Source organism: Tinamus guttatus, unplaced genomic scaffold (genome assembly GCF_059628265.1).
Source record: "Tinamus guttatus ecotype Peru unplaced genomic scaffold, ASM5962826v1 Tinamus_guttatus_pri_ptg000150l, whole genome shotgun sequence".
NCBI lineage: Eukaryota > Metazoa > Chordata > Aves > Tinamiformes > Tinamidae > Tinamus > Tinamus guttatus.
Window position 1 is genome coordinate 2,118,623 of NW_028288684.1, and position 27,847 is coordinate 2,146,469.

Here is a 27,847-nt window from a genome sequence, read left to right on the forward strand (position 1 = left end):
CTAGCATGAATGTGGTATATTTGCAAAAGGTCAAATCCTGTTCCTATTGCAGCAGGCGGTGGCAATTTTATTACCGACTGCAGTGCAGTCAGGATTTTAATCTCTCCTGCAACTTTTTTTTTTCTCTTATGCCAAGTTGGGATTCATAGCGTGTTTCGAGTCGTGGTTTTCAAGTGACTCAAGCATAAAGTGGTGCCTGGTCCGTGAGGAGGTATCACAGTCTGCAGACTGGGACTTCAAACCTCCTGCTATCCCGCGTTCGTCCTTCACCTCCTCTCTGCTCCTGGGTTCACTTCATCTCAGCCATACAAGACCCCCAGGTCAGCAGCACTTTGGTTCTAGGTGAAATTCATCCCCTGCTCGGGCTCTGGGCAGCAGGTCCATGTACCTCCATGGACAGGACGGCAGAACAGCGCAGTGTTGGGGTTTCACAAGTGCCATCTGGTTTTCGTTTCCCTTCACGGTGTGATTCATCACCTCCGCCCCCGCGGATTTACAGCACAACTGCCTCCCTGCTTTCAAGACCATTTGAGCTGCGGCGAGCCTGTTTTGATTTATTTCAACCGAGCCCAACAGATACCACCATCATATCATCCTCTTTTAAATTAAAAGGAATTTGATTTGCAAATTTTAGCAAGATAGGGACTACTCATAAAATAATAAGATGCTAGGGAGATGAAAGGACCAGCCAGAGCATAACTCTGATCACCAGAATCTAGGGAAATGCTCTGGAGAAACATCCTAAGCATATAAAAGCTCATCAAATAATGATTAACAGAAGTGTAAAGAGGAAAACACCTTTTATGGCTCAGTATAGAATATTATTTGTTTAATAATTCTTGTCATAGCTCCGAGTCCAATCTTTATGGGCAAAAGACAGGAAGAATCTTTCATTAGAAAGCTATTTATGAAAGCTGACATTGTGAGAGGTGACACTGACCTGCGTTGTATACCTATCTGTGTATGGACAGGAGGGAAGAAGGATAATTTAATCCTAAGAGGGAACAAAAGATACAGATGACTTAAGAATTAACAAAAATGAGTAACTGAATGTTCTCTGATAAACCGTGAAGGAGGTTTTACTGTGGACTGAGGTGCCCAGTAAACAGATTTCACCCCCTGCACTTCAGCACATAAACTGCAAACATCATCGGACAGTGCACTAAGAAAAATTGCAAATAGCAACTATGATGCAAACAAGAAACTTATCTCCTCGGATGCTGATTACTGGCTGTTTCTGCTGCAGTAATACCAAAAGCCCTCTCTTCATTGCAATTTTACACATTTCTCAATTAGGTCTCAGGGTTCATTTCACACAATAGTTATTTTCCTTGAACTATGCTGTATTTCAAGGTATTCTGATTTATGAATAGGATTATCATGTTAAAAGGACATGGTCAAAAAAATATTATTTTACATATGTGTACAGGCAATAAAAACCCTATTAGGTCTGTCAATTCAAGCAGGCAAAAACTACAAAGTGCCAGAATTAATGTTATCTCTGTTACCCTAAATATGTCCTTTCCACACATGCATCATGGCTACAGTATTTAATAATAAGATTGCGTGATTTATTTTTTCCCCAGGGGATCCTGTCTCATTCAGTGTCCTCTGCTGAATGCTCGTCCTACAGTCCCCTCATTCCCGGCACTCTCCAGGCTCACTGCACAGCCAGACACACATATTTTCCACAGGAATAACAAGTGGAAATTATCTCATGCAGAGGCCGTGCCCTTTGCTGAATATAAAGCCATATTTAGTAAGAAGGCATTACAGCTTCTCCATGTATTATAAGTCTTTTAAATGTGTGGGAATGGCTATACTTTCTTAAAAGTCACCGATATCAGCAAAAGCTGAAGCAAATCCATGGCATGGATGATTCCAGCTTGGAAAGTTCAGCTTGGGGAATTGGAAGCAAACACAGCCAGTGTCCAGGAAGGACAAGTGTTGAAGACTTCCAGCTTGGTGACACAATTCAGCTTTACACAGTTCATATGTTTGGAGGATCCCTGCATTCCCGCAGGGTACAGGAGCCCCCTTTCCATTCCTGTGTATTCCCTCACTTTATGGTGCCAGGCGGAAAACAGAAGGGAAGGGGCCAACACAAGACTCTGCATTTGCTTTCATCCATTCAAAAACTTAGGCCAGGCAACTACACCAACTGCAGCCTCTGAAATACCCTCATCTGGAAGCAAGAGCAAAACAAGGTTGCTGGCGTGCTTTTAATTCTGCCCCACATCGCGACCCCAGTGGGTCTCGTAATCAGTGGAAGAGGCTAATAACTTCCTCGACGGATTTATAAAAAGCGGTGGCATTTGCATTTCGAGCGCTCATCCGCTCGGATTTCAGCCCATTTAATTCTCTCGCTCCAGAGGACGCATCCAGCTTTGCCACTCGCCATTTCTGGCGCGCGGAGGAGACGAGGCCGAGCGGGCGACGGGCTGGGGATTCCCGAGCCGCCCGGTGCGCTCGTGTTTATTCAGATATCACCCCTTGCCATTCTTGATTTGCAGCCTCTGGGCTCTTTGGGCTTGAAATCACTGTCAGGGGGAAAGTGTCCGCCTCACTCTTTAAAATATGCCCTGTTAATCACACTTAATTGGACCAGGCTTGCGTAAAGCGCTGTCCAGGAAAAAAGATGTTTCCAGCCTCTCCAATGGGCTCAAACCTTCATTAAAGGTAACTGAAGGTCTATTTAAAATTTGAATTCTGCATTCATTTGAACTTCCCTCTGATCACATCACAGTGAAAAATAAATCCTTCTGCAGACTTACAAGAATGTTTGCAATACTATTTTTAGAAGATACTCAGAATATCCTGTTGATTTTCCCATATCTGTGATATGCTGATATAGCAGGTTACAGGCTTTCATCACATGTATTGTATAGTCCTGAACACCTTTTTTTTTTTTAATTAAATAATGAACTTTGAGGTGTTTTAATCAAGCTGCAAAAGTTTATTTTCCAATAAGGATTTTGAGCCATGCAGCTGTTATCCCTCCCTTACTCCAGGTGACATTTCCCACAAGCAGAACAGTGAGAACTGACAACGCCATAAAATTCACTAAAACTCTAACACTGGAATTAACTCTGTGAGTAAGACGAATGTAATAGCACTTTCTAGGACACTTGAGCTGATATAATGGCTCCCTCATGCCCAAATGGGCCTCCTTTCGAAAGCAGGGAGATTTCAGATTAGCACATTTGTCTTAGTGAATCATATCCTGCTTTTCTTCACACCTCTCCATATCTTTGGTGATGGATCCTCCAAGCCAAGGACTGTGTTCCACATGCTCCTAGGGCAAGACCGCAGGTAACACAGGTGGCACTGGGTGGCTTAGACAGCTCCAGTCCACAGTATTTGTTTCCCAAAATTTTTGTTACCAAGACTTATGTCAAAAAATAATAATTTTTAAAAAATACATGTTCCATATATATATATGCACACATATATGTATATATTTATCTATACATATTTAAATGGTAGATTATCTCCTACATATACCCCCTCCTGCTACATTTATGTATTAGCATGTGTATGTGTTTAGCAGATGCTATATATATAATCTCAAATTTGTTACATGAGTCTTCTTTCTGGAGCAAGCTGAGATTTGCCGGGGGGAGGTAATATCTTTTATTAGACCAAGTGAGAAAGTTGTAAAAAGAAATTACATGAGGGCTTGTAGAGCCAAATGCTTTTCTCCAATTTCCAACTGTGACAGTTGGGCTAATGGAAGGTATTATTTCCCCTTGCAAATGTTGTCATGCTCATGTCTGCAGATCAGTAAGAATTTTATAGTAGCAGCAAGGTCGTTTCCTCCATTGGAGAATAAATATGGTGCTCAGGGACACTAAGACTAAAGGGTTTTGGGGTTCAGTGCAGAGCTGGAAGGGCACAGAAGGGAGACAAACTTGATGCAGATGCACGGGGCTACCCTAATATCCCAGGCCAGCTGGCAGCCAGGTTTGTTCTGGATGTGGCTTCCCTAAGATTAAAAGCAAGTCTGCCTTTTCAGACATGCTGTGTCTGTCTTTGGGATTTCTGGTTAAGAACAGAGACTCTTTTAACATAAGGTACTCAGCTGCTTTGAGACTGTACTGGCTTACAGTCCACCCGCCTCTTCCTTGCACCAGGTCCCCGTGCTTAGGGAGGAAGAGCTTTACGTTGCTAAATATTGGGTTGGCAGGTCACAAAACTCTGAAGCTAGAACTTCACAGAGTGTAACACGCCACATCCCTCACTCTGGTCAAGTCAAGGAGAGGAAGACCTTGGGGCGGGTGGCAAGCAAGCTCTATTTGCAAGCTGATCTTGTATGGATGTGGCTCATAGCTACCTCTGTGTGCGGGCAGACCAGAAAACAGACAGCTGTGGAGAAGGGAAGTGCATGCTTAGAGGTGATCTGTGAAAGCTCACCATGGCCTGGTGAGCTCTGGAGATAAGCCTGGACCCACATGAACAGACAAACACAGGCCATCAAGAGCTCATCGTTTCCATCCAGGGCTGCCAGCCACACATTGCCACCAACAACGGGTTGATGGTAAGACCCCATGAGAGACTTTCTGATCCTAGAGACTCTGTGGCATCGATGTGGCCCTCTGCATCCACACAGTTGGTTGGGGTGGCCTCCCAGAGGGTGCTCCAACTGCGTAACCATGCACATGAATTGTGTGAGCAGGTAGGTTAATGCACTGTGAATAGTTAGTTATCTGCTGTTAATAATAACAGCTAGGTTCTATTAATAATGACAGCTTAACTAGTAAAAGGTGTTTCCTAAATATTGATTGTGATCTGTGTCTCCCCCGACTTGATCCTCTACGAGGGAAAAGGGAACTGTACAGAACACAAATCACAGCCTCTCTGCTGGGCCCTGTGTTTCCCTAAGCAATACAGAATATCTTTTTCAAATTAATTCAAAAGATGTGACCTTAAAAAATTATCTCTGTTTTTTTGTATTCTTCCAGCTAGTTAACTGTTTTATAGATGATGCAAACTTTCTTTCTCCTGGTGTTGTCTGGCAGCATTATCTGTCACAAAGCCCCATTAATGCAAGACCTTGAAGGGACTTCACGGCAACCCTTAGGTACAGGATAATCTCTCACTCCCACACATTCTCTACCATTTTTTAGAGCTCTGCAATTAGACTGGGCATGAAATAAGATGTTGCAAGCTTTATTACAGAGTTGTTGTGGAATACGTGAGGCAGATTCATTCTTCCCTGCTCACCCTGACCCTGAGGATTTTCCTTGATTAAAGATGTATTTCTACTGTAAGATATAGAGTTTGTTGAGGCATATTCCCCTAACGGGATCATATCTTCCTCTTTTGCTTATTTACAGTATCACTCTAGAGATAAATATGGCTTAAAGAGCAGTCACTCGGTACTATGAGTATTGAACCTGGGACATAAAAAGAGGCCACATTTGGGAGGCAGCAGCACCCTTGTATCTCAATGTGCTTGTTGGTTCCCAGCTATTGACAAGAATGGGCTGCATCTACATTTGTGCTGCCTCACATTTATGTCAGTCCAGGGGTGATGCTGTATTACAGAAAACAAAACAAAAACAAAACAAAACAAAAACCACTTCTTTGCAATTTTTGCTGATAGAGCAAGTATAGAGATTCTCATTACTTTGGGTCTGGATAGATTTTGTGACTAGAGAGTTTGTTCAAAAAGTGTATTCGACCCTAAAGCATCAGGATATTTGCAAAGACTTACCCTCCTTTTCAGTGGACCTTCTGTCCTGCACAGTAGACACGACCAGCCCCTAAGCCCACCTAAGCCCACATGCTGCCCACCTTTCATGCTGACGGGTAGCACTCACATGCAAAGTTTTGAAGCCAAATCAGCTCAGGGCAGCAGCTGTAGTGGAGAAGTTGACACAGGTGCTTTAAATGATGAAATGATGACGATACAGCACATGGATGGTTGGATATAGTCAAAGTTTCTTAATAGACTCTTCATCCCCTCTCGGTACCATTTCTAGATCCCTAAAGAGCAAAAGGGTGGCAGATTTGTTGACCAGATTCTTTTCTTAAAACTATCTTTAATGATCCCAGGGTCATTTCCAAATATACTAGATCGAAGATGTCATAACATACATAAAATTAGGTCTGTTTCTACCCACTGTACCTGACTTTATATTAGTTAATGATAAATTTATTTTGCCAGTTTAATGTCCATTCAATTTTATGACATCATTTTGCAATTCTTTGCAGCTTTTTTTTGTCTCTGCTAGCCTAAATAATTTGGTGTGATCAGTAAATTCTGTCTTAGACTTCCCAAGTCAATTTCTAGATATTTATGAAAATATTGAGCAGCACAGAACTACTTTTTGATATACTTCATTTCTAATCTCTTAATTATTCATCCATAATTAGCCCCTCATTTCAAACAGTTTATTTATGGACATTTGGCAAGAGATGCTTTTGAAAGCCTTCCAGAAATTCAAGCAAATTGTATCAGCCAGATCCTCCTTACATACATGCTCAGAGATTCTTCCAAAAGCTCACAACAAATTTGCAAGGCATGGTTTCTCCTTTCAAAAGCAAAATGAACTTTTCTTCAGCATTTCATGGTTATGGATATAATACATGTATTCTTTTATTGCATTTATGTCAACTAGGAAAGTAGAGCTATCAGTTCCTTTGGTCTTGCCCAGAATCCTCACACATTTCCTTTTTACTTCTTTAAACCATATTTGCCATTTTTAGTTCCTCCAACACCATGGCATTTTTAACTAGAAGTTAGTTTTTCGTAAATCTTCTGAAAATGCTTAATGAAATAAACACCTGCTAGCACTTTATCACTTTTTTTTTAATAAGTCTTTTTGTTGACACTTCGATTTCAGTCAGATCCTCTGATAAAGACCCTGTCAAAAAGTGTTACGACTTGAAAATTTTGCTGAATTCTTCACCAGGAAGCACAGATGAACACTTTACATTTCTTACAGTCTACTCTTTATTTGAGGTTGCTTTAAATCATAACCACTAAAGTCACTTCAGATCTTTTGACAACTGTCAGACAGTACAGCGCTGAGAGCTAGAAAGAAATTCAAGGAATAACAAATAATAGGGAGGTAGTATTACCTCCCTATTACAGTGTTACCCCTGTATAGCACACTAGTGCAGATGGTTCTCAATTCCATGCTTCCTATCAAGCAGTAGAAATTCCTTTGGATCCATTTTCAACAGAAATAACTTACTAGTTTTCCACTGTCAGGCAAGTTTTCCAATCTAGACAGCTTATCCAAAGAGCAGAGCAAGAGATGACTCCAGTCATCATCTGTCATCATCTGTAAATGACTCCATGGAGGATAAGAAAAAAATATTAAAAATCCCTTATTAGGTATCTAATCTAGCTGAAAGGAGGTTTGTTTAACATTCAAGACCAGATAAATCCAGACTGAAAAATAAATGCTTCCCATTACAGTGATAAAGTTTATTGACCATTAGGAAAAAAATAATAATAATTATAAAAGGGTTAGACTTCTGAAGACTGAATGTGCTTGTAGGAGATCAGAGTTGCTCAGATAAAATCAGTGGGTTTATTCCTGAGGTGACTGGCCAAGGTTCTTTCATTCCTGTTTTGCAAATCCAGTTTCACAAACATATGTAGTTTTCTAAGCCTCAAAACTCATGATCTTATGATGTAGATTTATTCATGTCTCATTTATACAAGTGTTACTTTATTTCTAATACAGTTACAAAATATCTTGCATGAATAAACCAATACGCTCTCACTTTCAAATTTCATGTAAGCAAAATCACATTAAGAAATGCTTTATGAACACTGAAATACCTATTTTAAAATATTTACATTATGTAATATGTCTGTATTCAAATTTGCTGGCACTAACCATTGGCAAAAACAAGTTTTGCAGATGCAAACCTCCCAAATGTAGGATAAATTAATAACAATGTTAAAACACCATAACAAGGTTTACACAAAGGTTGAAAAAGGAGGGCTACAATGAAACTAGTGAATCGGAGCCACTAAGCTTAGCTCTAATCTCACTCAGGGTCATCTCTACAGGGAAATAAACTGGCATTGCTCTTTTGCTATAATTGCACTGCTACAGTTATAACATTAAATTATCATGTTTTCAAAGCTACATATCAGGAATAATTCCACTGAAATCAATGGCAAAAGGAAGAGAAGAATCAATTCTCATACCAAATAGTCTCTGGACACTGAATTAGCAATTTTTTAAACTAGGCAAAATAATGGCAATAAATAAAAGATGGACGTACATCCAGTAGCAAGGTGCCAAAGTGACTCTAATACAATTATCTGTTTATGTTCAAAGCAGTCTATTTTGAAAAGTGAAAGGAAGTCTGGAGCAATTCATTATTACTGCTGACTTATATTAAATGTTCAGAAATTATCATCTGTTTACATTTAGCAGTATATGATTATGCTGACTATGCCCTACATGAGCAGGGGTTTGGTGCCCTCTTACGTTCTAACAAGCAACTTCAGTGACCATAAACTTCCTCACTCTCCACCTACAAAGAGATCACTCGTGAAGGCTCCTCTGGTTACAAATTGTTAAGAAAGTAAGTATAAACTAACAGTGTTATGCATCAAAAAGGTGCAAAGTCACTTTAATGAAATGACTTTACTCACAGGAACGAGCAGACACACAACTATCTGCATGCACCTTCCCCTCCAGGTTTTACTGAGCTAGTTCAGCCTCACTTAATTGATCTTTCCTGGCACAAAAGTTACCAGATTTATTTTATTTTGACCAAATAGATATAGTTAATCAATTCCTGATCACGATAACATAATACCTAGCAAAAAATGATTTGTGACCATCGCTGAGGAAAATATATGTATGTATATATATATATTATATATATATATATATAAAAAGAGATGAACTGTATTAGTAATTCTTACGATCTGACCTGGTTTGACTTATGAGGAACATAATTCCAATTCACAATGCAGTACATATTTAAAGGTAGGGATCAATTGAAAATAAGTAAATAACTAAAATGCAAGTTTGGAGACATCATAAGCTGGAATATTCTACTTTCCTTCACTTGGATGTGTCAAATATCATAGAATCATAGAATCATGGAATGCTCAAGGTTGGAAGGGACCTCTAGAGATCATCTAGTCCAACCCCCCTGCACACACAGGGTCACCTAGAGCACGTGACACAGGTCTGTGTCCAAGAGGGTTTTGAAGATCTCCAGAGAAGGAGACTCCACAGCCTCTCTGGGCAGCCTGTTCCAGTGCTCTGTCACCCTCACTGTTAAGAAATTTTTCCTTAAGTTCCTGTGGAACTCTTGGTGTTTCCATTTGTGGCCATTACCTCTAGTTCTGTCAGTGGCCACCACTGAAAAGAGGCCAGCACCATCCTCCTCACTCCCTCCCTTGAGGTACTTATAGACACTGATCAGGTCCCCTCTCAGCCTTCTCTTCTCCAGGCTGAACAGGCCCAGCTCCCTCAGCCTCTCCTCATAGGGCAGATGTTCCAGGCCCCTGATCATCCTTGTAGCCCTGCGCTGGACTCTCTCCAGCAGCTCCACATCCCTCTTGTACTGTGGAGCCCAGAACTGGACACAATACTCCAGATGCGGCCTCACCAGGGCTGAGTAGAGGGGCAGGATCACCTCCCTCGACCTGCTGGAGACGCTCTTCTTAATGCACCCCAGGATCCCATTGGCCTTCTTGGCCACGAGGGCACACTGCTGCCTCATGGTCAACTTGTTGTCCACCATGACACCCAGGTCCTTCTCTGCAGAGCTGCTCTCCAGAAGGTCGGTCCCCAGCCTGTACTGGTGTCTGGGGTTATTCCTCCCCAGGTGCAGGACCTTGCACTTGGCCTTGTTGAATTGCATGAGGTTTTTCACTGCCCAGTTGTCCAGTCTGTCCAGGTCCCTCTGGATGGCAGCGCAGCCCTCTGGGGTATCGGCTACTCCTCCCAGTTTGGTATCATCAGCAAACTTGCTGAGGGAGCACTCTGTGCCTTCATCCAGGTCATTGATGAATAAATTGAACAGGACTGGACCAAGGACTGACCCCTGGGGGACCCCGCTAGCTACAGGCCTCCAACTAGACTCTGCACCGCTGGTCACCACTCTCTGGGCCCTGCCATCCAGCCAGTTCCTAATCCACCTCACTGTGCACTCATCTATCCCACACTTCCGGAGCTTGCCCAGGAGGATGTTGTGAGGGACGGTGCCAAAAGCCTTGGTGAAGTCGAGATAGACGACATCCACTGCTCTCCCCTCGTCTATCCAGCTGGTCATTCCATCATAGGAGGCTATCAGGTTAGTCCAGCATGATTTCCCCTTGGTGAACCCATGCTGAATAACTTGTCAACAACAATGATAACTTGTCTAACTTAAATATTGGCATCTCATAATTACATTAAAATGTGTTAGATTCTAGCAATTACATAGTTTTACGTTTTCTTCTTTGTTCAGCAAACACTGGTCAGTGGAACATTTTCTTCTTGTGCAAGTATTTCTATCCCATAAACAAGTCCCTTCTTGATCTTAAACTGAAATAAATTACTCTTCTGGAAATAAATCCTGATTCTATATTAAGGAGTGTTTTTGTTGGTTTGCTTTTAATTTCCTTATTATTATAAAAAGTTACCATTACTATTTAACTACCAGGCACTTATGTAAGCCATCATCCTATTTTATTAACTACTCCAAGGAAAATATCTGCAAGGGAGACTTACGTACATTGTTTAATACATAAATCGGAATGATGCAAAATAGATGGGTCCCAGAAATAGTAATGTCTAAAGACAACACAAATTTTAGATCTGGTGTTAGTATTTAATAATTTCTGATACTAAAATTCAAGTGCTACAGATCCTATATTTAGAAAAGTAATCCATTGCAATAAAACGTCTTGACATTAGAACAGAAATAAAGAGCCCAAAACTTTCACCTTCGGAAATCCTAAATTTATTTTACCAATTTGTTCTTCACTGTAATTTTCCAGAGATCAGTTTCAAGTTCATATACAAAAAAACCCTCAGAAAAATAGCAAGTAAATGCACAAATCAATCATTTTCTCAGGCTGCTCATATACACAGAGATGAAAAGGAGTCTGTCTCATATGAGTCACTAATGAATTCCCTTTCTTACCACAGACACCCAGTGCCTACACGTAACGTAGATATTTTGGCACCACAGTCTACTTCAGTGAAGTCAGGCAATCAGGTGAATAAAAAGCATCAGACCTAAATGTTACTTGTTGACATCTACAAGTATGCCAGTCCTTTACTGGACAGAGAAGCTTGTTCCCAGAGAGCTTCTAGCCCAGTTTTAAATGGATGTGACAAACAGCAAATAAATAAGGAGGGGAGGTGCTGAGGAAGAGTGGGTGTATCTGGATCCCTTATACCACCAAGATATGCTCAAACATATATATATATATTTTAATCACATCATGTAGGTAAGAAGTAGCTACATGACACCTGGCAGAGATCCCTGAGCTAGTGGAGACCTAATCAGGAAATCCACACAACACATTGCAAAACTGTTCGGAGCCAGCCCATTAGTTGTCGAGGAAGTACTGCTACCTTTTCAGCTAATAAATCAGGCTTACAAGCTCCCAGTGAGCACCACATGAATACATTTGCTAGTGCATAACCCTGAACTCCCTGTTCTCAGATTGGCACAAAGGCAGACAGGTTAGATCTACTTTTGTTATTGCGGATATAGGCAATAGCAAAGCGTTTGTAACTACTAAATCAATCTATAGTTGCATTGAAATCAGGACATCAAGCTCAGCTCCACAGCTAAATTACTTTCCATAACATACATAAATCTGCTTTTCCTGGTCAGCTTTCTCACCTACTGACCAAGAAATTTGTAGATCACACGTTGAAACTCACCAAATTAAGACGCATTTGCTTTTGATGAGATTCACTCAAGTGGTTATTTCTCAGAGTAATTACATTTCCCATATCCCTACCTAAGGAAGTGGAAAAGCAGAAAAAAATAAAATGCCTCTTAGCCTGTAATTGGCATTTGAAATAGTCCCTCTGGTAGAGTAAGTGTGTGGAAACACAAAAATCCTCCCAAGCATTTAGAAAAGCTTTCACTGTAAGTTGATGAATAAGGATGGTTTTAGAGATGTGGGTCCACAGCTTTAGAGGGGAACTCACTTGTTAACCATGAGACATTTCTGCCTCAGTCTAGCCTGCATGTCCTTTCCTCCACCCCACTTTCCTACCCCCATTTTCTTGCTATGCTGTGAAATGAACAAATTTAAAACCATCCAGCAACATGTAAAGTTAGAGCTCTCCTATTCCCACTCCAGGGGGATTCTGAACTAGTTTTCTTATTGAGAAATGCAAAGTAATTGTGCACTTTGAGTTCTGAACTGTATGTGAGCAATGTAAAAATGAGCAATTTATATGTATGCAAATGCACAAAATCTGAAAATGAGCTGGACTGTACCTTTTCAGAACAGAGCATGGAGACATCTGCAAGTATATTGGGATAAGTTCCTTCAAAAGGAGAAACTTATTAAAAGACCTTAATGGAGTTGTTGCTGATAGGGTAAGCGAAATCTAAGGATAGAACATGAAGCAGCAAAGTTTTCCCATAACAGACTCATTGCTGTTTCTGACTGAGCCTCAAGACAGTAAGTAGAGCAGAATATTATATGTCTCCAGGTCACTAAAACTGTGTAAGTTTCCTAGCAAACTCTGCTTTGTTTATCTGGAGGAATTTAAATGACTTGAACTTCAATATGTTCCACTATGTAATCTGGGCAACAGAAAACTCACACTGATAAAAATCAAATCTGATCAAGAATTAATTTCGTTACGAATAGGTATTTGGCTGCTCTGCACATACTTTGAATTTAGTCTGAAGTGCCTGATAGCAATTTAACTTCAACCTGTTACAAACTTGACTGCTTTAGCTGGGGCTAAAAGCTTTGATTTCAATGCTGATTTCATTAACCACCTAAAAAAGTGCAAGTGTCAACACTGACATCAATATCCAGCAGCATCTCATTCAACATAATTTCACATTTTATTCAGTATTGGGTAGTGTTGGCAGAAAGATCCTAAGCATACGAAGAAATATTAAAATGAGGAAATCCCAGGAAATCAACTATTTAGACCACTTCTCCCAGCCAGCTCTGCAACGCATACAGGATGGGTCAGGAGTCTCAAGATGAAACTCTAGACACTGAAAAACAACAGCTGTGTTTATAAAATTTTATAAAAGAAAGATACTTATTAAAGAAATTATCCAAATCCAAGCATTAAAACAGAGTGTCACTAAACCAAGTGACAGCCCAAAGACCAAGTACTTCTCCAAATAAGGGCAGTTTGCGAGCCCTAGAGATCTGTGAGCACAATGTTCTGCACTTGTCTTAAGCAAACACAAGGTACAGAAACCTTGAGAGAATGTGATCATAGGTCTTACATGCCATACAGCTTGTGCCACGGGAATTGTGGAGAAATATCAGTTTAAGGGCACGTATTTTTGCACTTGCTGGGCTCCAATCTCCGCCACGTAGATTGCTCCGCTCTTCATGTCTACGTCCACCAGGTGCGGTTTGGTTTCATCCGCCAGCTGGATCGTGGTCACTATCACACACTTCCCAATAGTGCCAACAGGCGGGGCTGCCAACACGGATAACCGGCTGACGTTCAGGTGAGCTACAATCAGGTACTTGTTGTTGGGAGTAAATCTATGACAAAGACAGAAACACACTGTTGAATAATGAGCTCCATATGATGTCTTTTGTTAACATAAAGTCATGAACTTTTAAATGAAACAAACCAAAAAACACTTTCTTAAGATAAGGGTTTAAACAAACTAACTGTGGTGAAAAGTAAATAATTTACTTGCAAGCTTTGCTTTAAGTGCTGCTACTCCCTGAGTCAGATTATGTTACATAAAATTCAGTCAAGATAAGTTTTCTTCTTGCTAAGGATGCAACACTAGGGACAACAAAATCCTACTCAGAAAAAAAATATCAAAATTAAGTTCCCAGTCCATGGATCTTGTTATGCTGTCAGCATTCCCATGTCATGACAGGATTCACCTATGCAAACCCTTTCCTAAGATCAGGGCCCAGCTTAAGTTGGTTGGCTCTCTGATCAGGCACTATATACCAACCTCGCACTTCCCCAGTAAAAGTGCACACTTGTGTAACTGTATTTCTAGAAGAACTGTTCAATAATACCTGACAGAGCTTGGACCATCTTCCTCAAAACAGCTGCTCCAAGTCCCCAGCCATTCCCCTGTGTCTTTATCAAAAACCTGGATTCTCTTATTGTCTCGGTCCGCAACCCATACCTGTTAAGCACAAAAAAAATGAGGTTACATACAAAAGAACACAAATTTTAATTGTAAAAACAGCACTTTGTCACCCACTGACAATTTCGATTTTTCAACATAGTAGTCTCATTTCATGACCTAGGTGTATGAGATTTCCATCTGCAAATAACTATGAAATGCCTAATCTTACTACAAACATTGGGCAGCTTAAAAACCAAGGGCGCTTTCAGCATGTTTTGTCTGATCAGCTTGGTGGGGACTGACTTCTTTCTGTCTCACCCTATGCTAACTAGGTTCACAAACAAGCTAGGCAACACCACTGCACAGTACCAATGAAAACATCTCACTTACTACAATCATTGAAACTTTGGCTGTTGACAGCCTCTCAGTCAGATAAGTAAACTTTATACTTTTCTCAGGATATCACCTGAAAGAGAATAAACAGGTCTAGTTCACTATTTTTCACTCTACTACTCTTACTTTTTACACTACTACAGCATTCTTGCAGATTTCTTTGGCACTGACAATGGTTTCTAACCCAGGCAGTAAGATCTTAGGCCATCACCGCTGTCTGTGGATATATGCACTCACATTCACTCTTCACCTCATAGTTACCATTTCCCTCCATTTCTTCCTGCCTGAGTTCTGTCAGAAGCAGCTGTCAGCACCAACAGAATTAGCTCAAGTCAGTAATATATCTTTTAGCTAAGCTATCCAGTGAAAGTCAGATCTGAAGCAGATTAAGGCACTAAGGCATTAAGGCAGTGTAACTGATCAGAATCAGCTTCTTAAGCTGGAACCCAGTTTCCTCAGTAGGATCTTTTGTATGAAACTTCAGGCTGCTATCACACTGCAAATTGAGAGCCACATAAAATAACACACCTCAACAGTTTGATTTAAGAAATTAAAATTTGTATTATTCTAACACATGTAAACAACTCTGTAGTTAAAAAAAAAAAAAGGGAAAAAAAAAAGAAAAGAAAAAAGTCTTTTTAATCTTTACCCGTCCAAAAGAATCCACTGTTACACTGTGAGGAATCCTGAACTCACCAATGCCAGTCCCTTTTGGTCCACGCAGCCACATCTCTTTATAATCTAAATAGTGAATGATATGAAAAATAAAAGGAAAAATCATGGTAAGGAAACAAGTATGTTTGGCTTTGATTTTTAGTAATTTTTGGCAAGGCTATTTTGAGTTACATTTAAGAGATATATATTTAAGATATTTTTAAAAGTTTTTAACCCCCAAATTTTTAGACCCAATACTCCTGGTACATAAATTCAAGAGAGCACAAGCATTACTATGGTAAAAGTTGCACTATTATTAGTAGTTCAGGATTATGGTTACAAAAATGCAACCGCCAGCACTCAGGAGGCATAGCTGAAGGCTCTATTATGCCAGGTATTGTGTAAAACACTGTGAGACACCCGAGTGATTATGATATTCATTTAGTATATTGTGAGCTTTTTTTTAAAAAAAAAAAAAAAGTTTGTTACTTGACAATTTGGAGTCTATTTTCCGTTCTGTTTTGCAAACTGTATGTTAGCTGGCTATATAACGAAGAGGGCAGTAAGAGCAACTCCTCTTCTAGTCCCTAAGCGCAGATGTGCACGGACTTCTCACTCACTACCCCAACCAAAGCTGACTATCTACTCACTGTCCCTCACTGGAGGACAGGAGCAAACCAATTGGAATCACAAGATAATTTCAGCATAAAGGAATTCATCTGGTCCAACCCCCCACTCGAAGCAGGACTAACCTTGATAAGAAATCCAACCTTGTAGTTGGATCAGGTTGCTCATGTCAAGTTTTGAGCATCTCCAAGGGTGAAAGTTCCACAGACTCTCTCAAACTGTTCCAACATTTGATCACCACCCCGAGACTTTTTCTCCCCCAAAAAGCAACTGGAATCCATCTCTTCCTCCAACTTTTGCCCACTGCCCCCTTGTTCTTCACCATGTGTAGCTCTGTCTCCTCTATACTCCTCGGTCTACTCTACACTTTCCCATTAGCAACTTGAAGATAGCAACACCATTTCCTCTTAGCCCTCCCAAGACTGAACAAACCTGTTCTCTCAGACTCTTGCCATAGGAAAATTTCTCCTGAAGCGACCAGTAATAAACCAGTCTCTAATCTAGTCTCTTCAGACTAATTTTAAATGAGAACCACACCCAGTCCCAGTTACCAATTTTCTGAAGTTGTGTTATTTAAAGTTCAATGGTCAAAATACAGTTGTCAGCTGTGTGCAAGTTCCCTTGCTCCATACCTTCGGTCAGTTTGAGCAATCTGTTATTGATCCCTCCGTCTCCATCCACAACATAGCTATCCCCAGATTCCTCTACAAAGATCTCGGCCGGCTGATCAAACTGCAGGGGGTACAAGCTTGAACCAGCACTACCTGGGGTGCCCAAGATCTGCAGAAGTTTACCTGAAGGGCTGTATTTTTTCACAGTATGCCCATATTTCCCTGAATGAATAAATAAATAAAATAAATAAATAATTGGAACGAGGACAAGACTCTCTTAACATTAACAAAGCCAAATAATAAATGATACAACAGATTACAAAGATTAAATATAAAAAGTCCCGATACTTTAAATAGAGACCAATAACTCAACAGACAATATTCTATAGTAAGAATATGATTGTGGGTGAGTAAATCCAAAGGCTGTAACAGTATTTATCTGTTGTAACAGGGTCACCAAACCTATGGCAAAGAACAAGTCTAGCCAAGCAAACAAACAAACAAAAAACAAAACAACAACAAAAAACACATTTTTTTTTACTGTCCCTTCTTCCAGACAAACAACTAAATTTATGCTTGCTATGTTGAGAGGCTATAAACAGAAACACAACATAACTCAGGAGCCTTCAAATTATTTTGTGCAGAACCTGAGCAGCTTGTGCAGGGTAAGAGCAGCACAAAACTGGCTCAGCCCTGCTCGAGTGCCCTGTTTAAATAAAGTAGCTGTTTAAAGTAGTATCTGCAGTATTAGCATTTTCTCCCCTGCCTTTTCACATCTGCACCATACATACCTGTTCCAACATCTGTAATCCATACAGAGCTATCTGTTGCGTTGCTTAATACAAAGATACCGTGAGGAATTTCAATTGTATCATTCCATGAGTAAAGAAAATAGCCTTCTTCTGAGAACACAAGTACCTTGGGTATGTTATCGCCCCTCTGAAAATGCAAGGGGAAAAAGGTCTATTAAAATATATTAACCAAGTAATTATACTCTTGAAAGTTCTTCTTTGAAAGGTTTTTGTAATGTTTTATCACTCATGAAAGAGTGCCGAGATTGTTATATACTGCTGGATCTCAATTTTTTTCCATCTCAAAAGGGAAGGAGAGAGAAGAGTCTAAGTTTAGCATGCAGAACCTTCTGCTCATTCTAGATTTTCCACTTGAATCAGAGCTAGTTCAACTTTCAAAGCCATCAAGCTCCTGAAGCTTGAATCTTGATTCTTCACTTTGAATGCTGTTTTTATTCCCTTGCTGAAAGATACACCAAGCATGATGCACAAAGACTGCAACTGTACTTGTTATCTGCATGATATCCTAAGTATTTAGGATATCTTGATAAGCAAAACCCACCACTTGCTACAGAAACATCTTACCCATGTTCTAACAGTACCAGCACACAAAACTGTAATTCCTATAACTGCCTGCAAGAGCTGCATGCTTTTGATTTCATGGAAAAAAAAAAAAAAGGCTGAAAGAAAGGAAGGAGACTGGCCAGTTGTCCCAGAAACATATTCTCTGAATTTTACCTTAGGGTTAGAAAATACAGAGCCCGGGCTTCTCAGCTGACAGAGAGCTACTGTACCTCAATTAGGTTACATCATGTGTCCACATCACCAAAATATAATTCTTTCAAAAGCATTAAAGAGCTATGGTCCCAGAACTACTTTTAAAAACATATATAGCAGTGAGATTTGTATTTCCATACTCTCTATTTTTGACACATTAATACTTACATATATATACATACATACATATATATATGTATGTAAGCAGACACTCTATCAGCTAGGAGAGAAGTCTAAGTTTTCTCACTCACTTGTGCAACATAGACCAAACCACGAAGTGAGTCAACAGCCACGCACACGGGTTGCCCAGTGAAGTATTCTGGAGCTTTAGGCCATCCTACATCCAGCTTGTACAAGTAACCATTCCAAGGAGAGTAGTCGAATGCTTTTAAAAACTGAAAATACAAAAACAAAGACCCATTAGTAGCTGAATTCCACAAGGAAGAAATATTTCGATCCACTGTAAATGAATGGGCAAAAGAACCAGTGATAAAAAGAAATGTCGGGCTGAAGATGACACACTGATTCGTCCAGTTTAAGCAAAGAGGAGAGATAAACAGATACTGCTTTAAAGCTATGGTTTTAGCCTGCAAAACAGAAGAATTGACAATAAATTATCTACAGAAGTCATATGAATTTGGGAAGCTCTGGAATTCTATGGCAAAACAACAACACTAAACTTCATTCTGAAATTATCTGCACATCGTTCCAAGAAATAATAATAATTAAAAAAACAGACATGGTTCCCAACTCAAAAGAATAATCACACACACAAAAAAATACCAAATAAACAATAAGAAAATGGAGATCAAGGAAAACAACCTAAAAATGAGGAAGTTCAGGTTAGCAAAACCGAAGTTAATGTATCCATGTGGTTAAGCATAAGGTGAAAAAAATCTTTCGCTTCTGTATTTCCTATTATTTCTCTAGATGAGGAAGGTTTCTCACAAGACCAGAGCGAGACCCAAGCACAGAAACGGGACAGGGAAGCGACGCGCCGCGATCCCGGAAGACAGAGCCGGAAAAAGAAAACGAAGGGGCCGCGGCCGCGGCCGGACTCTAGCCTGGACCTGATCCCGGTCCCGGTCCCGGTCCCGGTCCCGGTCCCGGCGGGAGCGGGCCCGGCCCCCACGCACCTGCGCGGCCGCGAGCAGCGCCAGCCCCAGCGCCAGCGCCGCGCCCGCCATGGCGCCCGCCGAGCTCCACGGGCGTTGCCATGGCAGCCCCGTGGCCCCGCCCCTCAACCCCCCCCCCCGGGGCCTCCCCGCCCTCACCCGCGGCTGGGCCGCCCCGGCAGCGCCTGCCGCGCAGCGAGCGGCGGCCGGCAGAGAGGCGGCGCGTGGAAAGGGTCGCGCCGAGCGGACACCGCTGGGGTTGCCTCTAAGGAAGGAGCAGCAGGGCGCGTCCGGCTGGAGCTTCCGCCGTTTCCGTGCAGGCATTGGCGTGGGCGGCCGGCCAGCCGGCAGGCAGGGGCCCTGTGCGGAGGGCGCGCGCCGTTACGTCATCGCGGCGCGCCCAGCGGGAGGCAGGCCCGGCGGCGAGGGCGCCCTGTGGTGGCTCGGGCGGTCCCCCCAACCCCCCCCCCTTTAACCGCCTCCCTCGGTGCTCGCGGCGCCTTCCTCCCCCCCGCCGCTACATCCGCGCCCCCGCCCGGGGCGGCCCGGGCCTCCGCGGCCGCCGCCGCCGTTAACAAAGGGACATGGGGGGTGGCGGCGGCCCGCGCTGAGCGGCGCCACCGGCCCCCGCGACCCCCTCCCCCGCCTGCCGCTCCGCGCCTGTCTCCGCCGCTGAAGCCCCGGCGCGGGGGGAGCCCAGGCCGCCTCGCTCCATTCCCCCCCCCCGCTTTTTTTTTTTCTATTTGGATTATATATATTCCATATTTTTTTAAAAAAAATCCCTAAAGTATTTGCCCTGGAGTTTTTTTCCTCCTTCTGTTTCAATATCTACGTTGACTGAACCGGTGAAGATGGATAAGAAGTCGTTTGAAACGGTGCTGGATGAAATCAGAAAGGTAACAGCTCGCTCTGCATGTGGGTTTGACCCTCTGGTTGGGGCTGGTGCAGGTGTTTTCTGGTGTTATTGGTCGCATGGGAGTTGAACAAGTGTTAAATTGTTTCTGACCCTGAAGAGGGACAGCTGGGGATGCCGCCGGCGCTGCCCTTCGTGCGTGGGGCACTGAGGCTTTGTGCTGTGCTCGCTGTCCTTGAGTGCTGAGCACGCAGTGAGATGCAGAGCTCTTGGAGTCCGTAAAGAACCAAGCAACGAGATTTGAGGCCTTTTAGGACGAAGAAAATGACTTGTTTTAAACTACCATTGGAAAGTCTGCAATGCATATTGGATAACTGTAAAATTAAAGCACAGAGTTGAAAGGTCGGAGTTGTGCATCATATTCTTGGCTCTTGCCCTGTGTGCTAAAGGTGACTCCTCAGTTTTCTTGTCTCATTTAACCTTCCATCGTGTAATTAGTTTTAGTTCTCCTGAATAATACCATGTTCAAGAGCATTTTATGCTCCTGAACAGCACCTGCTTGCAAGGTCACTTTTGCCCTGCGGTGATTGCCCATATACAGGACGAGTGTGAAGACAGGTCCAGTCTTTGCAGTGATAAGCCAGGTCATCAGGCTCTGCTCAGCTGGGAGGTTCTGTAGGAGTTTCAGATGAAAGCTCTCCTGGAAATTTAGATGGTTACGTTGACCTGTCGTTGTTTTTGTGTGTTATTTTGTTGTCCTTTGAAAGTTCTCTTGAAGTGTTGCTTCTGAGTGTGGGTCTTTGGCTCAAACCTTTTTACCTTTTCTCAGGAGATTGAGATTTTTCTAAGCTCTTTGCACTGCCTGACAAAATGTGAAGGGAAAATGCTTGTTTGAAGTAACCAATTTATCACTGCATTTTTGAGGAAGAGAACATGAAATAAAATACTGCTTTTTGGCTTTTTTTGTTTGATGTGACTAGAGAAGTTAACTTGCAATGTGAGGTGTCCACTTTATATATAATGGTTTAGAAGACGCATGTTTAAGGCACTGGAGGGCTGAGTCCTAAGCTGTCCATGCTGAAAAACCAAATTTCTCAACCCAGACCCACGTTATCCTAGATGTAATGTAAAATCCTGGAGTTTGATCTGTCTTGTTGGAAAACTCCTTCAAAAAAATACCTGTTTGGTGTGAGAAGCTGAGATTGTGACCCTGGTCATCTTCTCCTGCCCTTCTGCATAGAGGTCTGTTTTTAACATGAATCTTGGAAATTAGCTGTCCTGGCAGTTCTCCCAGCCCCTGGGGATGGCCAAGGAGGTGGAAAACTGAAGGCAGCCGTAAAAATGTCCGCATCCTTCAGACCCTCTGGAATTAACTGTCTGACATGAGAGGTGGAAAAAACCTCCAATTATGGATTTTACTGTAGTTCAAATGTTAAGCACGGATGAGCCATTGTTACCCCAACTGCTCCCACTAGTGATTTTGCATGAGACCGTTATCAGAAATCCTTCTTTATAAAACAAGGATGCACCATTTGTGTGATCGGTCAGGCTGACAATTTCCTAAACGGGAGAAAGAGCTGGTGTGTTATTTCCTCCCACCCTCACATGTTTTATGGGAATTTGGGGGAGGGGGAACTGAGAAACAGCTTTCATGTGACATATTTTCTCTGAGAACTGGAGGGGGAGGGAGTGCTGTTTCAAATGTTACTAGTACTGCAGTGCAGCACTTAAATTCTCCATATGACTAATAAGTACTTTTCAGACAAAAGGTTTTCTTGACATGTAATTTTAGGCAATTACATGCTTTTCCTGTATTTTTACAAACCAAGCTTACTGTTAATTCTTAATACTGTGCTTTGTTAATACTAGCTGCTGCTAACATTTCTGCTGCTTAAAATTCATTTTTTCAAACACTTGTTTTGTATCTGTTTTTCAGTCTTCGTTTAAACTTCATTTCTAGCCCTGTAGTAAAACCTCTTTTCTGTTGTTTGCAAGTAATCCTGCCACTACACTGAATTTTCAGTCCTACATTTAGTAGGAAAACCATTGATTAAACACCTTAGTATGAGGCTTACTTGCATCTTTCCCCACGTTAATTTGTGATTATTTATATTTTTTTCCAAAATGCACATAGCAGTGCTTTTTTTTGTGTGTGTGAGTCATTCAGTTGTTAATTTAAGGAGTAAGAAAAATTTTAGTTTTGATAAAGGAGTTGCTATATGAGATACTAGACTTTTTTTTTTCCCCCTCCTAAATATATGAAAAGAAGAAACGGGGAGAAGAAAAAGAGTGTGAAGAGAGAAGTGGTAATTTTGCCCTGTAACTTGAGCATTTCTGGTGGTCTCAATCTTGCAATGAGACGCAGAAAGGAAGAGGGTTGCCAAGCAGAGCGTGCAGATGGTTTTCTGTGCACCTATGCTATTTATAATTGGATTGCAGTGAGAGAACAGCAAGGCTGTCAGGGTGGAGTGGTGGCGTGGGGGAAGCAAGAGAACAGAGATGGGATTTAGGCCCATGCAGAATAGCTGGGAAGAAGATGGAAACAGGTGTGGTGGGTGAAGGGGAGAGAAGGGTGTTTTGAGAGTGGTTAGTATGAGAGCTACCAGTGGAGGAGGGCCGTACGTGAAGAAGGGAGTGTGTGCCAGCTAGGATGGTCCCAGGTGAATTCCTGCCCCTTTTTTAATGCTCTTTATTTGTGCCAGTGTCCTCAGTGTGAGGAGAAGGGGGAAGGCCTGGCTCTTGCATGGCCCACATGCCATTGGAACTGTGTCCTGCTGCTAAGTCAGAAGTGGTGGCCAGTGCTACATTAGACCCCTCTGATTCCTTTGGTTTGTGTGATTGAATAAGCTCAGCATCAGCTGCTGATGTAGCCTTTTCATAAATGTGCTGAAATAAGATACTCTGCTAATTCTATTAAAGGAAACATTTGCAAATGCTGTATAAATAATGACCTGTATTATCTCATTTAAAATAAAGTTAGTGTAAGCTTTGGAAGCAAAGGGAATGATGATTATCTTTCAGTACAATTTTAAGTCAAAAAATGTGAAATGAAGCAAATAAATGAGTGGCTTCGTGAACAGAAGAATTAGATGTCCTCTCTGTCTTTCATTGTTTGCTTAGTGGTCTATGGCATATCCTTAGACAATTCTTAGAAATATTTCAGTATAATTTTTTGTAGGATCAGACTTTTTTTTTTTTAGTAATGCATTTGTCTAGCAGATGACTGTGCTATAATTTTTGAGAGGCTACTTATGTGTCTCTTTTCTCTTTTAGGCTGTATTGACTGAGTACAAGTTAAAAGCTATTGAATATGTTCATGGATACTTTTCAAGTGAACAGGTAAAAGTCAACATGAACTTGAGCTCAAGGGAATTCTTGGTTTTGCATATCCAGTAGTACACAAATACATTTTCTTTAATCATACTCATGTTTGCTTTTTTTTTATTAACTGAAGTGACTTAAATCTACATTGTTATATTAGTAACTATTACATTTTTAGTTTCTCAGATGTAGGAAAATTAAGTGTCATGGATTAGCAGTTACTTTGGATGTAGTTTCTAAACAGCCAATTGTTATTTTGTCACTGTGTGGATTTATTTGTGTATTGTTGTCATATTGTTTGAGGTAGTGAATATTTCTAAGCTTTTGTGAGAAGGCATTTTAATAACTGTAATAGATTACTTCCGCAAGGATCTATTTTAAATATTTTTGTAAAAAAAAAAATCTCAAAAGGCAGTTTTTTTAAGAACTTACTTTAAACAAAAAGCGTATTAACTCCTTTGATTGCGTTGAGGTAGTCCGATATCACAGATGGACATGTTTTAGCATACATTAGCATAAATTTTGAATCAACATAAAGGATTAATTGAAGTCCTTTCTGTTGCAGGTTGTTGAGTTACTGAGATACTTTTCCTGGGCTGAACCACAGCTCAAGGCGATAAAGGCTTTGCAGCATGTAAGTTTTAGTAGTATAACCTTGTATTTGCCTCCCTAATCTGCCTTTAATTGTTATGTATACTTATCCAACTGATGTGTCCACCCTTTCCTCTTCAAGCTTCTGTTTTCCCCTTTCTTTTTCAAAGGGATCATAATAAGAGGTGTCAGACTTCTAAACAGGGCATCTCTTCTTACTGAACTTTCACCTTCCTCTCTTATCACAAGAACAGCTGTTACCTGTTTTAACTGTTAACAACTTTTGTGTCTTCTTTGTTTTGGGCAAGTGCTTTTCAGAGTTGTTTGCTCAGCATTTAGCACGTATATTCTTCCCAGTGAAAAGGAGAAAATATTAAACATAGAATCATTATGGTTGGAAAAGACCTTCAAGATCGAGTCCAACTGTAAAACATACATTGCAGTACATGATACAAAGCAGCTACCATCTTGCATTATGAATTTAAAGCAATTGTACTGCCTTATGCTATGTAAACTTTTTTCTTGCTTACTCAACAGAAAATAGTAGCTGTTCCAGCATCAAAAATGGTTAATATTCTCAACTGTTTCACGTTCAGTAAGGACAAGCTTATTGCCCTAGAAATCTTAGCTTCGTAAGTACCTCTTGTGTTGTATTTCCTTAAGATGTAATTGTTATCTTTAATCAAGTTGGAGTGTGTAAAACTTAAGATACTTCTAGAAGGAAACACTATGACTAGTTCAGGTAAAGGACAACTCTTTACTCAAATTGCAAATTCATTACTATTGGGGCTGTAAAAAGAATAAGAATTATGTGTAAAATTCTCAAATTCATCTGAGTTTTGAACATCGTGCTATGCAGGCTTCTGCCAGCTGGAAATCTGCCACTTCACCACTGTATTCAAAGTAGACTCCAAAGTTTTTAGAATAATTAAGAGGTCCTTATGCTTATTTCTGTTCAATGAAATGCAAAAGGCTTGGGAACAGAGTGAGTAGAGGTGTAGCTGTGCAGTCTGTTCACTAACACTTTTGCACTTGAAAACCTCTGTAAAAATATATATTTGTGAACATTAACTAAATACCTGCTTTAACTTGGCTCATTTGACTTACCTGGAAAATTTATATAGACATTAGTTTTTTATTTTAAGTGTAAACTTGTGCAACAAGATTTCTTCTGTTGAACATAGCTGCTTGAAAGGATCTGGCATTTACATCTGTTTACATTAGAAAGCTTCTGATTTATCATATGAATCAATATGATTGGTGAACAATTGTTCTGTGTGTTGATGTTTTTGTTTTGCCTTTTTTTTTTTTTTTTATAAAGCATGTCTGCCCTGCATATGAGCTACTGTTTATCACAGCTAGCTCAAACATTTTCTTACAAATTCTCGATATAAATTTATGTAAATAAATAAGACTGAGGATGTAGGCATGGTCTTGCCTTTGGATTTGATCTGTAGGAAGCTGTGTGATGCTCCAAATCTGTTTGTCGGAAGGAAATCAAGTAAATTCCTGAAGAAATTTCAGCAGTACATTAAACTAACCTGTTTTATTTTCCTTGAAATGGGATTAGGGCTGATTAGTGGCTGTTCTTTAGCTGGTGGGGGCGGTGCATATGGCAACTATTTAAAGTGTTGAGCTTCTGCAGTGCAAGAACAGAAGGGAGTCATTGTGAAATAAAAATCCCAGCCAAGGTCTTTGAATTTACTTTCTAAATAAAGCTAGAGAAGAGAGCAAAAGTACATTCACATCTTAATACCATTCTTTAAGGTATTTGACATGTCTTTGTTCAACATCCTGATAATTCAATTTCTTTTAATATTTTCCACCATTGAGAAGCCTTCCTTTAAGGGGCTGTGCTGCAGTTCCTGCAGCTTGGGTGGGGGCAGACAGGACATTGGGCAGCACTGAAGGTGCTGTGGTCAGGTCGAAGCAGGTGTGTACAATCAGACATTAGGCTGTCTACTGTGTTTGCAGATTTTTTTTGTTTGTTTATTCTCTTATATGCAACTGGCATTATTTTGGGGAGAAGAGCAAAGAGAAGGGAAGCTACTTTTTCGAGCTATCTAAAGAGTTTTATTAGCATTGCAGGACATGAGAATCTCAAGGACTTCATCTCTTTCATTCAAAGTAAATAGACAGTAAACCTTGTGGCTGCTTTTTTTTTTTTTCTGTGATGGGAATTGTTTGCTAGTAGCAATTAAAGCTTTCTAACAAACTGCTATGATGCAAAAGTCATTTTGTCAATATGGTTATTTTTGCTATAAAGCTTAATCACTGTCCATTACTTTGGTAAGTAGTGATTAATAAGTAGTCCTAATCAAATGACTGATAAATAATCCTAATACCATGTTTCACTTGCATGTATGAGATGCATATTTAATTAAGCCTGAGGTTTTTACTTTAATATTGATAATGTTATGATTTGAACTTATTATTCTGTGTTGCATACTGTTTGAATAAGTGTTCCTTTTTTCTGTAGTGCATTATTTCTGGTAAGCATATGAAATAATAGTAATTGTTTGTAAATATCTTCCTTTTTAGCAACATTGTTGATGCTCAGAATTATCGCCTTATTGAGGATCTGTTCAGAATTAATATGTCAGAGAAAAAAAGATGCAGGAGAATTCTTGAGCAGGTATTTAAGATGCTTTAGTTTTCTTGATTCTTTAAAATAAAGTATTGTTTCCATCCTATGGTCATGGTGGGATGAAGTCTTTTACCATAAGAGTTGCTAGAAACTGCTCACTGGAGACAACCTGAAAGTAGCATTTGCAAAAAGAAGAACCATGTAATGCATGTGTGAAAAAATAAAAAAAGGAGGGGGGAAGGGTGTGGTCCAGTATCAGGATCAGATGGGAAAAGGGGCATGGACATGTAGCCAGTTCTTAAGGACATACTCTGAGTTTGCTTTAAAGAACACCAAGTGTTTGCACCTAAGCTTTGTAGAAGCAGAGGAGGGTTGAGTTATTCAAAACAAGGGTCTTTGGCAGAATCTCAGAAGGGAAGATTATGTGGGAAGAAGACCCAACATCCAGGAGAGACAGAACTTTGTATTGTACTGCAGAGATGGATTAATTCAGTCGAAATGTCATGGAATAGTAATTCATTTTGTTAAAACATGGAAATTTATAGCAGATAATATATTTTCTTTGATTATTTCGCAGGCTTCAAAAACAGGTTGCAAGGCTCCTCATGCTATGATATCATCCTGTGGCATGATTCCAGGCAATCCTTATCCCAAGGGCAAACCAAGCCGCATAAATGGAATTTTCCCAGTAAGCATGATCATTTCCTTGGGCTTTTCATAGCATCCTTGATTTGGGATTTGTTGTAATCAAACCAGGATTTATATACATGGATGGAAGAATGGAATTAAAAGCCATGTTGTTGCTTTCTGAAATTACTCCATTATTGGGTTCTTAGTCAACCTGCAGTGTTTTTATTTGCACATTCTTTTTGTTTTGATTTGTGTGAAGACTACTGCATAAGATTCATGTATGGAAAAGATTGTAAACTACAGGTATATTTAGCAGAATGAAGGAACTAGAGGTTTAAATATCCCTAATAGTAGGTAGGTGAGATGACCTAATATACTCACTACTGTAATACTGTTAATCCTAATGTTAATCTTGAATAACTATGTTAAATATTTCTTATGATCACTGAGAGACAAAATACAACCTGTGGTAAAACATGGACTGTTTAATATGCATCACTTTACAGAAGTCCAGTGTTATAAATCAAACTTCAGGAATGCTCTTTCTTAACATTTTACAAGCATAGAACACACTTTGATTCTGAATAAGCATGATCAATTATCATATTCAGAATATCCAGAAATTTGACTGTAATTTAGAAATAAATATGCAAAAA

At 40.5% G+C, this 27,847-nt stretch overlaps 2 protein-coding genes across 3 annotated transcripts in view; one reads left to right on the top strand and one right to left on the bottom strand.

Moving 5' to 3' along the window:
- The window catches only part of PROSER1 (proline and serine rich 1), a 113,878-nt gene that overhangs the window by 75,131 nt on the left and 10,900 nt on the right, over positions 1–27,847 (top strand). Inside the window, exons 1-6 of one of the 2 annotated variants that reach the window (XM_010217605.2) lie at positions 20,018–20,105; positions 23,336–23,401; positions 23,949–24,017; positions 24,512–24,606; positions 26,516–26,609; positions 27,139–27,249. In XM_010217605.2, coding sequence (XP_010215907.2) covers positions 20,061–20,105; positions 23,336–23,401; positions 23,949–24,017; positions 24,512–24,606; positions 26,516–26,609; positions 27,139–27,249 — 480 coding nt within the window. In that variant the 5' untranslated portion in view covers positions 20,018–20,060. Of the gene's footprint in view, positions 1–20,017; positions 20,106–23,262; positions 23,402–23,948; positions 24,018–24,511; positions 24,607–26,515; positions 26,610–27,138; positions 27,250–27,847 lie in introns of those variants that run through there. The other variant, XM_088522221.1, reaches the window with a different exon arrangement.
- On the bottom strand, positions 13,393–19,281 carry NHLRC3 (NHL repeat containing 3). The gene is made up of 7 exons (XM_088522183.1): positions 19,231–19,281; positions 18,346–18,489; positions 17,318–17,465; positions 16,548–16,748; positions 15,284–15,375; positions 14,186–14,298; positions 13,393–13,687 (listed from the first exon to the last, which is right to left on the bottom strand). Exons 1-7 carry the CDS (start codon positions 19,279–19,281, stop codon positions 13,459–13,461), a joined length of 978 nt encoding a protein of 325 aa, XP_088378309.1. The 3' UTR covers positions 13,393–13,458.

Bases quoted from the DNA above. Each gene is read 5' to 3' on its own strand.
- NHLRC3 (XM_088522183.1), bottom strand. From the start codon at position 19,281: ATGGCGGGCGCGGCGCTGGCGCTGGGGCTGGCGCTGCTCGCGGCCGCG. The intron at 18,490-19,230 runs GTGCGTGGGGGC...TTGTATTTTCAG, and splicing joins CGCTGCTCGCGGCCGCGCAG to TTTTTAAAAGCATTCGACTA. The intron at 14,299-15,283 runs GTAAAGATTAAA...TGTGCTTAACAG, and splicing joins CAGTGGATTCTTTTGGACGG to GTATGGGTTGCGGACCGAGA.